The following is a 14,995-nucleotide window of genomic DNA, read 5'->3' as shown; positions in this document are numbered from 1 at the left end:
TCAAGCTTGTATTCTGTTCTTTCTACTAGCCCCACACCTGCCACTCTAAGACTGTAATATTGGTAGCCCTTGGCTCCTGTTGAGCCCATGTTATTCCTCTGGCGCAGAGCAGACTGCACAGGCTAAAATGAATGAAGAGATATCAAAGACTCAATGTGCGTGGACTTTGTTTTTTGGTACTGAAATTCTGTATGTTTGAGTCTGCCGGCCTGAATATATTTATGAAGCAGTGCAAGTGTTTTTTGTCATAACTAGAATGACTTAGAATGCCTTCTACCATTTCTTTTCCAGGTCTGAGTGTTCAGCTCATTAAAAAAAAATCCAATACTTAGGATGGTCTAAAGATTATTTAGCCTTCTAAAGAATTCTTTTTTGCATTTCTTCAGCAAAACCCAACATGGCTAAGAATGTATAAGAATAGGAATTAATACTATGAATGCATTTTCATTCAGTTTTGAGTAAAATTTGCCATATCATTACTCAATTCTGAAGATTGTAAACATGATAGAATTTACTTCCAGTATGTTATTTGATAAACTGAATTTCGAATAAAAATAAAGGATGACATTTTAAATTAATGCTAAATATGTTTGTTTTAACATGAGAAAATTCATAATCATACAAACAATCAGAATATGTTTCATCATATTTACTGAGTAATAGCTTTAGTTTAGTGTTTTCCTTGTATTTTATGTTGTTTTCATCTATAAGTATCCTTGATGTGTATATATAGTTTTTCAAGTGTTACTATGTATTAATTTAGTCTTCTATTTTGCAGGACTATTTTGAAAGAGAGTGGTTTTGCAAGGTACCTTCATTCAGCTGTTTTAATCAATGGAGCTATGCTCATTTTTGGTGGCAACACTCATAATGATACTTCCCTGAGTAATGGTGCAAAGTGCTTTTCTGCTGACTTTCTGGCATATGATATAGGTATGTATTGTATTGTATTTTTCTTATTTGAGGCTTAAATAGCATAGTGTTGCTTTCTCAAGTCCATCTAGCGTGATTCTTTAAAGTCTAGATCCCAAACGCCTTCAAGTTATTTATAAATTATATTGTAAAATTGAAAACAGGTTTTTGTTCCATAATAGTCCATAAAGTTCTGGGTTTGTGGGAAGAAGCATAGTACCTAAAAGGATCAGTTTTTGAAAATGTGCCTACCATTGTCTTATAACATAGCAGATATGTTGCTAAATGAATTACAAAAATTAATGCCTTTTGATGTTAGGGAAGTGTGTTGAACAGAGACCCTAGTGGTTATTACCTCCAAGTGTTGATTGATTCCCCCCCCCGAATATCTACATAGTACTAATACAATATGATGCTGGAATTTAAAAACAAAACACAGAAAACTCCTCCAAACCTGAAAGCAAAACATTTCCCTCCAAGTAACACTAGAGGGTTCCTAAAAAGTTTTGGATTTAGTGGCAGTTTGGAACATGTATTGCTCAGTACTTATATCAAGGCACCACAATGGGTCTGAATTGAAAATCAGGGAGTGGAGAAGCCAAGGTAAGCAGCAGTCTGAAAGGCAAGGCAGGGGTAGTCAGGTGATGATGCTCATGAAACGGGGAAAGGTGGAGCTGCCACAAGCTGAAGAACAGTCTGGAAACATAGGAAGTCCGTACCACAAGAAGCGGAGTGTAGAGAAACAGCCTCTTGGGAGACTGTGGTAGGTAGCTGTTTGTAGCTGAATAGGTACAGGTTGGGGCTGATAGCTGAGATGCATGGATTTTGCTGGATATCTTCCTCTGACATGTTGCTCTCCCCACCTCCTGCCTCTTCCTTGCGTTTCAGATTAGAGTATTAATTAAAAGATTCCTGCCTTCAAGACTGAAATGCATTACTTGATCGGGATATCTGCCTCAGTAAATGTCTGTTTCACATGGAGCAATACCCCACCCACAGTCTAGCATGAGCAATCTTGCTGAGTGGGAGGAAAATTCTGGGCGACACTCCTCCATATAGACTAATAGAATAACTACATTAAATGAATCACGGCAATAATAGACTATGGAATACTTTTGCATTGTTATATTAAGGATAAACTGTATTTCCTTGGAAAACAGCACAATGAAAATGGCTAAGCTCTTTGTGCTTAGTTTCATGGGACATAAGAAGTCTTAGGAGGATGGTACTAAAAATAAGTTTACTTCTGAAGAACCACAGCCTGCTAGTATGCAGTATAAATACCAAAATACAGAATTCACTCCCAGTTATCAGAGTTCAAAAGTAGAAGTGAATAGTAACAAAAGAACCTCCCAAGTACTTGCTGACAACTGGTTGGGAGGAGGCTGGACTGTCATTCAGGGAGAATGAGGTGATGGGAAATGACAGTTAACACAAGATAATATTTAATGGAACAAGGTGCAAGTCATAGACTTAGGAGAAAATTCTTATAATTTCTTATAATTTCCTACAAACTGAAGGAAATGACAGAGGCTTGTGTGTCTGAGTCGGGAGTGGCATGTGGCTGTGGAAGTGGCCTATGCAGTCCTAACTGACAGAACGAAAGAGGCATCCATGCCATTCTCAAGGTCCTGGGTATTTTTGTAGAAGTTTGTCAATGCATGTTTGAGAAAGACAAATGCAAACAGGGCTCTGCATGGCAAGTGGTATTAAGGCCGACTGAAGCATGAGGAGTCTTTAGGAGATAGTAAAAGGATGTGGTATATTTAATTTTGCAAGAGAGTGTCTGAGAGCAGAAAAGATTGTTGTGTATAAATATATGATAAAAATACACTTTAGAAGAAAACTGTTTAAAGTACGGTCTCAAGCTGAGTCTTAGATGGGTGTAAGCTTTCAGTCTGTTGAATGTTTCAACCCATTAGAGCTGTGCAGTTATGGAAAAGCCTCCCTATAGGATTGTGGAGGCTGTAAATCTAAGGGAATTTAATGACTTCATAATCTGTTACCTGTCTTGTTTATTGCCACTACTGTTCTTACCATAAATAGGTTTTCCCTTCCCTAATGTTCATGTCCATATTTTATGTACAGGCTGCAAATATAAATACACAGATCGTATTTGGGCCAAAAAGCATAGCCACTTGTCCTGGGGGCTAAAAACTGAGAAATGTGTCAGAGCAGTCTGGGAAATGGACTCGTGCATGATCCTGTTGAGAATAGCCTGTGGGTAGTGCCTGGATCTATTTTTGGCAACCGTTTATCAGCTGACTATAGTGGTAGAAGAGGGTGAGACATGATCCTTTTCATAGGACTGGTTGATGGCTCTTCATGGCTTTCTGTGTAGATATCAATGCAATGTGTTTGCTTTCATATGAAAATAATCAGTAAGTTAAGTATGTGAAGCATATATGTGTTATTTCCTGCCAGTTTCGCAGAGTGTGCAAATAATGCCTTTTCAGAACAGTTGATTTTTTTTCTATGTCCCTGTATTACATATTCTGTAGTTCCTTGTAGGCATCTGATGGTGTGAGCTATTGATTTTTGTTCTCACTTCAGTTTACATCTGGTTTTAATTTTTAATGAAACAGAGCTCCCTCCTCATTTGAGAGGATAATATTACTTATTGGTCGACATTTACTTGTAGAATGTGCACTTGAGAATCAATAGTATGAGTCCCAGGATTTGAATAAATATAACTTTGTGCCTTTCATGCACCAGGAGTTTTTTATCCTACTCCATGAATATGTTGTATGCTTTTTTTTTAGTTGGAACAATATTTTGTTTTTTCTGGTTGATTACAATGTTTAATATGATATTTGTATTTTCTTGCAAGTCACATTTTCCATGTGTTATCAAACTGATGAAGTATGAAAGAAACGGATGTAGTAATTACTCTTAAAAAAATTAAATCTATGAAGAAATATTTGATTCAGACTTAATCTTCTCTATTATTCATTTCACTAAATTAAAAACACGATCTCACAGCACATATTAGATAAAGACATACTTTTTCAGAAAAGAGTAAATACTTATTTTACTAAGAATTAAATAATTATGAAATGTGTATGTTTCTGAATTTTATTTACTTTGTATCACGAGTTTTTGAACAGTGCTTGGAAGAAAAAAATATATGATGCTATCAGTATCAAGTTTCCTAGATACCTTGCAAGTGATGGAGTGTTCTGCTCTGTCTTGTAAAAAATGGGTGCTGTCTGGAAACCAGCTGAATCCTGGAGATAGACCCTATGCTATTTATGTTCAAGTTGGGCTATAGAGTACTTCTGATTATATCTCTTACTATATGTGGACATAGTCTTATGGATAGATTGCTTCAGATTTTTATTACCCATGAAAATGCTTACTCTTTTTCATATGAATGTGAAATAACGATTTTGGGGGATTAATCTCAGTTAAATTCAGCTGTCTAAAAGGTTGGTTTCTAATACAATCTGGTAATCCAGACTCCTCCTGTAGTCAATGGAGGGAGCTGAGTTTCTCCAGAGATCAATTGATTTTATCAAATGTAGGACAGAGTTGCTCTTTTTTCCTTTTCTGGATTCAGTCATTGCTCTCTAGGTACTGAACTTCGTCTACATGTATCAGTTTTAAACAGTTAAATGTAAGTGTCACAAGTCAAGCGCTCAATTCAGTCATTTTAACTGCATCTGAATATATTTGTTAAAGATAAAGACTCAGAGATCTGGAGATGTTATAAAAACTATTATGATGCCCTAATTTTCATAATTTAATATTGTTTGGTGTGTTTACTTAAATAGCAGTGAACATACTTATATGATGAGAAGTCTGCTGCGTAAAATGAGCTTTAGAAACCTGGCCTTTGGAATGCTTTTGTCCTATGATATTTTACCAAGACCAGACTTGCTGCCAAGTTGCTCTGGCAGCTCTTTAAAGAGCCACAAATGGTTATCCTCAAAGAGGTGAGGTATTTTCTGGCCGTGCTGTTATTACTTACATTATGCTGAAAAAGGAACCTTGGCAATGGGGACAGGGCTGCCATTGGCCTCAGTCTTGGATGCTGTGGTTGACCTGCAGGTTTCTAACTGATGTTGGTTATGGCTTTTCTGTATCTACTCTTCACTGGAATGCCGTACTTACCTGTTCAGTATGTAAAAAGAAGCTGAAGGGCCTCAGCTGGTAAGATCCTGCCTATTACGGATGTAATGTCATTGTTCAACATAGGATGTTTATTCAGTTCTTCCATTACAGCATTTTGAAAGATACTTGTAGCAGTGTTCTCATTTAGAAAAGGAATTTGAATAGGTGTATATAGCAAAAATATATATATGCGCTGATTGTGAAAATCTGTGCTCCATGACAGCTCTTTGGAAATCAGGAAGTTACATATGCAAAGGACAGTTTGTGTATAGACATCGTACATCATAATGACAGTTAATGCAAACTGGGATGTGTGTATCAGAAAATCTGGCTGCATACTTGTAATTAATTAATAGGGATTTATCTTTCAAAATAAGATACTATCTTATTCTTCAGTCTTTGCTGTGTAAGTGGGAAATTATATTAGGACCTGTACCCTGAGTTCCCCAGTTCCGTAGCATTGCTTTGTAATATATAAAAATCGCATACCTTTGGGAGAGTGAGCTGTGGTAGGAACGAAGTAGATAATCACCGCTGACTAAGTTCTACAAAGTGCTTAGATCCTGCAGAGATTAGTTTAAGTAAATGTGTAATAGAACTAGAAAGAAGATTGATGTGTCATTACTGATGTTTTGCTTATGTTTTCTTCTTCATACAAAGTTTGACATTAGCTCAGTCTGCTTTTTTTTTCTTCAGGAACAAAATCACATGAGTCAGTTACTGTTGGCCTCAAGTCCACCACTGTGTTTTCTGCCTACATAGTGGTAGAGTGTTTCAACCAGGCTAGTGTGCTGGGGAGTTTTTTCTGAATACATGATTAACTTAATTATATACATTGTTTAAGAGACAGAACACACTTCAGAGACAAACCATGGTGATCTGTCTACCATGAAAAAAAATCTAGTCCAACTCTTGCTCCAAGGAAAGTATTATTTTGGAGAAGTTAGTCTAATGAGCACACATCTCAATAACTGGGCTGAATTCTGTGAAGGGATAAGAGTAGTGAAATAAATAAAATTCTATGCAAAGTAGTTCTTAATTTTTTTAAACATTTATTAACAAAATGAAACCACTTCATGAAGATATCTCATTCTTTGGCCATGACTAAGAATTATTTGGTGCAAGTTAGGAAAATCTGAGGATACGCTTTCTACAAATATTTACATGAATTTGAACATCCATGAATTAACTATCAAGTGGGCTCCAGTGTAACTGAGATGAGCTGAAGACTATCATGGATTCTTCTTGCTGCTGTTGGCATTCTGGTATTGTAACAATCATGGAAAGCCCTCCCAGAGAAAACAGAATTCTCTGATACTGGCCTGAAAAATACCAGAAGTTACATTGTGAATATTCAGTCACACTCTATCTCCTGGGCTCTACCAACAAGCAGCTCTCTGGAACAAGATTATGTCCGGTAACCAGATTTGGAGCAAGAATCCTACCTTGCTCTCTTCTCTCCTTTAGGCTTGGGAAGAAAAGAGGGATGCAGCCTTACAGCTTTGTTTCTTCACGTTTGTCCTCAGTCTTTGTATCCGGTATGAAGGTTTAAAAAACACATCATGTGTCTTTTTTCCTTAGGCTTCCCTGTAATTAATGCTACAGTGCTGATAAATGTATTGTATAAATCTGATTTATAATTTGTATGACATGAGAATTACTGGAAAGCTTCCCTCTCTCTAAATGTGTAGATGGGTAGTTGGAAGGCCGTGTCCATCTGGGTTTTAATTTTCTGAAGGAGAGCTTAATTTTCACCCTGGGGAACCTGCTGAATTACTACTTAAAATTAAAAAACTCAACCACCACACTGTATATTTATATACATGTTATGTATTAAATACTTATTTATATGTATGTATATACAGGCACGTGCACACATGCATGTTGAAGAACTTGTTTTCAGTCCAACTGCAGATAACCGCCCCCCGTGCTTAAAATTCTTGTGTTTCTATTCCAGTCAGAGCTTAGGAAAGTAATTTAGATTATATTTTATGAGTATTCAGAACCAGATTAATTGGACACATATAATCAGAATTTTTGTGAACCAACATTTCTTCTTTTACCAGAGTAAAACTAACTGAGTAGTTACTGGAAATACGTAAAGAGAGCATACAACCATAATCTGACATTGGATTCTATGTAATACGTAAGGCTGTGCTGCGGGTGTTACAGAGGGTGTCATTGAGCAGAATCAATACATTGGCATTTCCAATCTATTTAAATACTTTAAAACTGAGAAATGATTTGATAATGTAATCAGAAAGTAGGTAGTTTCATATACCTTTCTTAAAGCATAGTTCCAAGTGTAGGAAGAGGTTGTGGCTAAACCAGCCTGCCAGTGCAGAAATACCAATGTGATACTTTACAAAGTACGGAACACTGGTCACCCCTTTTCTTAGAGACAGTCCTAACAACTTTTGCTCCCTACTTCTAACAATACTAACTTATTTATTTTTCTGTTCAATAGAACAATATTAACTTGGAGTAGTGAAGAGTTGCCTAGCTTGAACAGTTAGGGCACTTTCCTCAGAGACGAAAGCTGTAGGTTTAAATCCCATTGGGTAGAAAATGAACCTGTGCCTCCTATATCTTGGAGCATTACTCTAACTACTACTAGACTATATAAAATAAGTCATTTTCCTTTTGTCATGCTTTGGAAGTATGAAACCTTTAAAGGGAACAGTAAGAGTGTCACTTCGAGAGTTCCACCTGCAAGTTCTGAGTGGGCATGGTGCTTCTGTTCAGTCTTAAGTGCGGTATTGGGCATTGCAGGATGAGGGAGGAAAATGAAGATGAGGTGTAAGTAAGCTTTTCTTTTCAATGCTTAGAGTTTTTCATCTGAGTTTCTATAGTGCTTTCTGCAAAGGGAATATTTCAGTTCCCTGATGTTCTGTTATATTCTTTACAAAATTTTGTAGACTTGGGAGTGAGTTGTTAAGATTTTCAGGGTCATTCTCATAGTCTTCTTAACTGTTGAAAATAATTGAGATGTCTGTAATACATTTAATAAATCAGATGAAGACAGGGGAGAGTAATTGCCTTTAAAACAGCCTGTAGATGTGCAGTTCTCTTAGACTTTCATAAATCAAAATTTGAACTGGAGAGAGTTGGATGCTCAACTTCTATAATTTTTGAAACTGCTTTATTAACTTAATTCAAACATGAATTTAATGGAGCTGTGTTAACTTCTGTCTGCTTCAGTTCTGCCCTAACGTTTAAGTAATACATTGTTCAAAATCAAACATGAATGGTAAGTGCAAACTTCATGCTGCCCTACACTCCTAAACAGGTTTTTAATGGTGTGTGGAACTGTATGTCTAAAGAGCAAAAGTCACTCATAAAAAGACTTGCAGGACTAACGGAGCTAGGATGCTGTATTTCCCCTATTTTTCCTTCAGTCACATTTTGGTAAATCTGATCTTAGATTTGCTTTAAAATATTTAACTACATGAGAGTATTTTGCTGATGTGACAATGTTGATTAGAAATGTTGTTGTTACTTTTCTATAAAATCATCCCAGGAAACATTCTAGTAATGTATGAATACATTATACTGGTAGGTGTATATATAGTAGTATAATATATACTACATACTGTATATATGTTCCTCTTGCCCTGCTGTATATGGTATTATAGTACCTTTGATGTAACTGGTTGTATTTTCAGTGATCTCAGCAATGGAGCCTTAATGGTCCCCAGTGAATTCTCAGGGACCCCTTCTCTGTGTCTCTATGTCCCTTGTAGACAGCCTAGATTCCCGCCTGAGTTCAAGCTCTGTAAAATCGTCATTCCTGTTGCACCATTGAGAACGGTTTCTATAAAATACCTTGGTCATCCTGTCTGATACCAGTAATGCGATATTGGCAGTAGGATGTAGACGAGGAGGATCCAGGTGACTGGACAAAGGATAGGGTGTTGGGGGCTGTCCTGTTGGAGTGCGGACCCTGGGGGACGCTACCCCGTGCAACGTTCCACTGGGTTTTTCTCTGCCAGCATGGGCTGAATCACCTCAAACCTGGTGCATTTTTGTGGCGTGTTTCATCACATAAGTAATTTGTGTGGCTGGCGAATTCACGCTGAGCCACTTCTGTACCGTCTGGTAACCATTTGATGTAGACTGAGTCTAATGTTTTTCTTATAATGATATATTGTTTTTGAAGTAGAAGCCTTACTAATAGGAAGAAAAGCCCCTGTATTACTCCTTGTACTTTTCAGTGACTGAAAATTCTGCTAATCAGTTTGGAATGAATAGTATCACCCCTTCATCTGCTTAGTAACTCTTTCTATTAGAAGCAGTATATGCTTCCATGTGCTATATATATATTGTACCTGGATACATAGAGAGACAATGGTAAATACAACCAATACCGTATCTTCCACTTACTAGCTGTATAATACTTGTGCATGACATCTTTACAGAGGAAAGTATTTTATTCTTTACTCCATAGAGCTTACCAGTGTTATTAGACTTAATACAACAAATACAATGCACAGAAGGCTGTAATATCGATAATGTTGAAAATTATACTGTGCTTGCTGTTTGTCACTTTCTTCTTGGAACTGTACAGTAAGTCTGGAAATTTGTGTACTCTGAAATGTTCAAAAGAAGTCTGAAGATGGTGGGCACAGATGAATTCTATTTGATTCTTCACAAAATCTCAACAAAAATCAGTTGGTAACTATCTGTAGTTTGTATTAACCAATCTGTACAGAGAAACTCAGATCAGGAATTTAAAGCTGAGCCAAAAGTATTATTCTTGCACAATGTTCCGTTCAGTAGTCATTGAGAAGGCTAGGAGGAGATAAGAGGGAAGGCTATTTGTAACATGCTTCCCTCCCCCTTTTTTTCTTGTACTTTATTGAAAAGACCTGCCAGTTTGACAAATACCATCAGCAAGAAAGAAATTATTATATCTTCAACCCTCAAGGGTTCTTATCTCAAAACTGGACTTGATTATGCGTTCATGGTTTTCTTTCAGCATTAAATCCCACTTCTCCTTAAATAAATTTCTAAATACAGGAAATACTATATATTTGTATATATGTTTGTAAAAATAATAAAAAAAAGCAACAACTTTCCAAGATCAGATGATAGTTTAGTTTGGGGTTTTTAAAAATTGTTTCTTTTACCATCAGAGGCATATGAGCTCAAACATGCTGTTTCTGGTAATGTGCAATGACTTACAGCAGCAAGAACTTGATTTTAAAGTATAACAGCAAGATTTTGCTGGTCAGTTGTAGTGTTAAGATGTTTGCTTTTTATAGCTTTTAAAATGGAAATACTTTCTTGAAATAGAAATTGAATGAATGAGTATTGATCACTTACTGCTGATAAATAATACTGCTTAGTCTGAATTTCATACACCAAGGAGCAATCAAATGCCAGTGTTGTGCTGAGATATGGGGAATACACAACTTTTATGTTAGTACTACTCCTACCTTCATCTGAAACTCGTGATCATAAGTTATTAATTGGTGCCCTAGTTATGTGATGTCTTCTCTTGAAACTGTTTCAGGAACAAAATCTCTCTGGCATGTATGTACTTTCACCATGCCATTTAGGCAGAGGAAATAAAAAAAAAAAGAACAATTGTGAAAGATTAAGTGTATTAATAATACCATGACTTTATGATAATATAATGTTAACAATGATAGTGACAGAAGGTAGAAGTTGAGAAAGAGGCAAGATTTTTGAGGATGCATTGGTCCTGTAAGACAGCGGATTAAAATTACTGTACTTTCTTTTTCTTCAAACTAGTAAATTCATTACGAGTCTACCATCTGATGTTGAAATTATTGCTGTTTGGACCCACCTGTGTTACTCTAGTAATAATGTGCTTGTAGTTTCCATTTCATATTTCTAAAAAGATGTAATTGGTTTATCTATCACAGCCACAGTCTCACTCTGACTCTCTTTGCGGGCTGAGGCTGTGATTCCGTCGAAGCCTAGTCAATGTGTATTACTGCAGTTTTGCCGTCGTGCTCCCTCTCGCGTGCCGAGTCCACCCTTGGGTGACCTTGCACCAGGCTGTTTCAGCATGGTATGCAAACAGGGCATAAGTGGACAAAGTGGATTTTCTGCATTAGAAGTGCCAGAACAGCAGCACTAGCAGAGATGAACTGTTCTGACAGTGGGAACGGCAACAGGACCAGCATAGCCAGCAGTTAGAGTGTCTTAGGCTCTGTATGACACCAGCCTGGAGGACAATTTATCCCTCTTGGATTTCCTAACATGAATTTTTGTTGTTTTGTAAGCTGGGGAGGGAGGGAAGAGGGGTGTTTGGGTTTCTTTTTGATTTCTTATTTTTTATGTTAAGCAGACTTCCTTGAAATATGTGGTCTGATGGTGATATTCCTTTATTTTTTAATTACACATATAACTTGCATAAATTATTCCAAATTTTAAAATTAAGTAAGTATACCTTATTTAAATATGACTGTCATTGGAATTTTACAGGTAAATGAATTCAGCAATACTAGGTAAAAAAAATCAACCTACATAATAATCGCCTTAAGACCTTGGCAAAAGTTAAGTTTCAGATGTGCTCCTCATGGTCTTGCTGTATGCCAGCAACCTTTTCTGACTGCTGGTCTCGATATGACACTTCTACTTCTTTGTGGTACTAACTTTGTGCAGCTTCTACAGGCATGTATTCTATCCACTTTTGTATATTATGAAAAGTATGCTGAGCAAAGAGGGCTTTTTGTGTCGTAGAGTCCAAATTGATAGCTTTGCTACTGGTTTAAAAGGAAAAGCATCGTCTTGTTCTGAGTTCAAACTACGATAAGGCAAAATGCAAGTAAGTTTTCACTGAGAATATCTGAAAGGACAATGTAATTATAAAAGACCTAAATATATATATATGTGTGTGTGCGCGCGCATGTATAATTATATATCTAAGAATAAAACCACACTTTTATTTGGTTGAAATTAGAGACATCTCTCTCCCTTTAACACTTTTTCAACTTTGGATTTAATCCTTATCTTTGTATGTATATCAGATTTTTTTTTAAAATAGAAGACTGTAACCCTCTGTCTGATACAAAAGCTTTTCTGAAAGTTTACCCTACGTGCCTCTGAAATCTGATATGATGACAAATTCTAGAAATGCTTTGCCTGATCTATAGAAAAGTACTTTCTTTGCTCCCTTTTAAGGGGATTTCCTTTAAGTTTCAATCTCTAGATGCTCCCGATTTCTGTTAGTGGGATTTGAATATTTGAAGTCAGTACAGTTCAAGTAGGAAATAATGAAGAAGGGACTAATTGTTCTAAAGAAACTAAAATCCCAGTCAGGACAGAAATATGAAACCACAACAAAGCCACATTTGTAAATACTCCTACAGCAGTACAAAAAGAAATATGCTTGAATGGTTGATTTGAAGTGAAGATACTGGTACAATATTCATCTCAAATACTTGGTGAAAGGAAAATAACTAGTAGCATACTTAAATCAAGGTACCAAAAGTAAGACAATGAGATGGACTGCACAGCTGGAGGAGTGGTAGTTCATCTTAAAGCACTTATGAAAAATAGGGTTACTGTCGCAGACGTTCAATGAAAGACATGTGAATTGAAATCTTTTGGCTAGTTTGAGGGTGTGTAATATTAGGGCAATATTACTGATCACTTGATGACAATTATGCCAGTGGTGGTGTGGGTGTTGAAATGGGCTGTGAAGGCAGAGAACTGTATAATAAAGGGACACTTCTGCGAGTGTCCCCTGACCCTGATAAATGTAATGATAGATAAGTGTTTCTGACAGGTTCTTGGAGCACCTAGTCACCAAATGTATCTAAAAGGAGTAGCTATTGATTTATTCTCGAGCAATGCAAATATAGCTTCTCTGAACTAGTGACTGCAGTATGCTCAAATCCTGCAATTTCTAGAAGTGTAGAAGAATCTTTATGCATATTAATCCTTTCTCCAGAAAATCCATCAGTGATACATTTAAAAGAGGGATCTACCTAAAAATCCAAAGCCTACTTAAAAAGAAATGAAAAGAAGGACCAAAAATTACAAAATGGCATTAATGGAGTGTGTTTAAAGACTGATCGCATGTATATCACTGATCTGTAATATATATTGATAAATGCATATCACTGCAAATAAAGTCTCTAGGAAGACCCTATGAAGTCCCAATAAATAACATATTTAAACAGCAGAACAAAGCAGATTATTAGGAGTAGGAAAAAACAGCTTATTTTTCACCTAGTGATAACAGAAAAAAATGTCTGTCAAATCCTGTTGATTTTGAAGTACAATTTAAAAAAAAAAAAACCCTAGAAACTGATATTAAGAATAGTTTTAAGTATGTCAGTCAGATTTTATTTCAGAGTCCCTGAGACCAATAAGTGATGAAAGCATGTTAAGAACTTTTGAAGGTCATGAGGTGTAGATCATTTGTTTTTACAGTGGAGACAGTGGGAATTACTTGCACTGATTTCTCTGGGAAAGGAGGGTAAATAGGCAATAAAGTTCATTGATTTTTTAAAACATAAAGAGTGTCTGATAAAATCCATTTTGCATATATTGTGATGAAAACTTCTGGAATTGCTTTATATATGTTTTCATATGCTTTTGTTTTGTCTTTCAGCTTGTGATGAATGGAAGATTTTACCAAAACCTAATCTGCATCGAGATGTCAACAGATTTGGTCACTCTGCTGTTGTCAGTAATGGGTAAATGAAGTGTATTTTAAATTTTTCCTGAATATTTTTCTGACTGAAAAAACTGTGGCAGAAATTATACCTATGTGAAGTATGGTTCAATGACATAAAACTGATGTAATTTATTAATGTGAAAAGTAGTGCTCATCAGGGACTTTACTTGTCTTAGGTAATCAGTACAGCTAATGATCAATTTGATATGCTGTGGAATCTGTTCAATGGCATTTTCTATGAACCTTCTAGTGTACTGAGGTGTTTCCTCAGTATTGTGAAGTAGACTGAATTTGAAATTCAGTACCTTCTGTAGTCCTCACTTTAAATGTAATGAGAGAAATATTTTTTATCTTTGCAGCATGCTATAATTCCTTGTTCTTCTACAATCATAAAATCAAAAACATGTGGCGAAGATTTGCTTGGAAAAAAGCAAGATTCTGAACCTACTGATACAGTGATCATCATTAACGACTTGCAGGAAAAAAGCCTGCCAGAATCTAGACTATATAGAATCATAGAATAGTTTGCGTTGGAAGGGACCTTTAAAGGTCATCTAGTCCAACCCCCAAATTAAGTATATTTCTTATCCTCTCGAAAATGTAGCACACTTTCATGTAATTTGTGAGTAGAGGAGCTCAGAGCTCTCATTGTCTAGAAACGGGAGATGGAGTGGACCTGGTGTTTGCTGGATTTGGTGGCTGAAGTCACTGCTGAGCCCCAGTCTCCAAAGATAAAACTGTAGGACGTATGTCTTCTTTTTGGTGGAAAAGTTGTAGAAAACTGTAGTCAGGTTTAAAGAAATTTCTACTGTTTTCTTGTGTGAGTTTTACTATTGCTGGTTGCCAAATGGCCTAATACCCAACAGCTGCAGTACTACAGATCATTGTACTACTGATCATTCCTCTTCTACATTATTCATCGTGCTAATAAACTCAGTATTTAAGTATATGCGGGCAACTTACAGATCCTCTATATATGGGTATTATATAGGCCAGATGTAATGGAGTAATTATATCTATAAAATAATAAGAAATAGAGGTTTGATTTAAAAAAAAAAGCAGTAAGTAGTAACTCTGTACACAGAGCACTTGAAATTAATCAATGAACCCTTCATTAAGAGAAAATTGCTTCGAATTAATGAATTCAACGACTGATAGTTTTTCGTTCTGATTTGTGTTATTTTAAGACATCTAAGCTATGTCTGATAATTAGAGAACTGTTACTTTCAATGAATTAGATTCAAGGTGAAAAAGCCTTTTTTATTCCCCCCCCCTAGACTAGATCTCTAGTCTAGTCTTCCAGTTTTGCTG

General features: G+C 36.2%; 1 protein-coding gene across 1 annotated transcript in view; it reads left to right on the top strand.

The window, feature by feature from the left end:
* The window catches only part of LOC104619192 (attractin-like protein 1), a 102,016-nt gene extending 88,309 nt beyond the window's left edge, over positions 1-13,707 (top strand). Inside the window, 2 exon segments of the mRNA XM_010284982.1 lie at positions 779-933; positions 13,619-13,707. Coding sequence (XP_010283284.1) covers positions 779-933; positions 13,619-13,707 — 244 coding nt within the window.
* Positions 13,708-14,995: the final 1,288 nt, after the last annotated feature.

This window comes from Phaethon lepturus, unplaced genomic scaffold (assembly GCF_000687285.1).
Source record: "Phaethon lepturus isolate BGI_N335 unplaced genomic scaffold, ASM68728v1 scaffold16304, whole genome shotgun sequence".
Classification (NCBI taxonomy): domain Eukaryota; kingdom Metazoa; phylum Chordata; class Aves; order Phaethontiformes; family Phaethontidae; genus Phaethon; species Phaethon lepturus.
The sequence above is the reverse complement of the archived record's forward strand: the minus strand, read 5'-3'. Positions and strand labels throughout refer to the sequence as shown.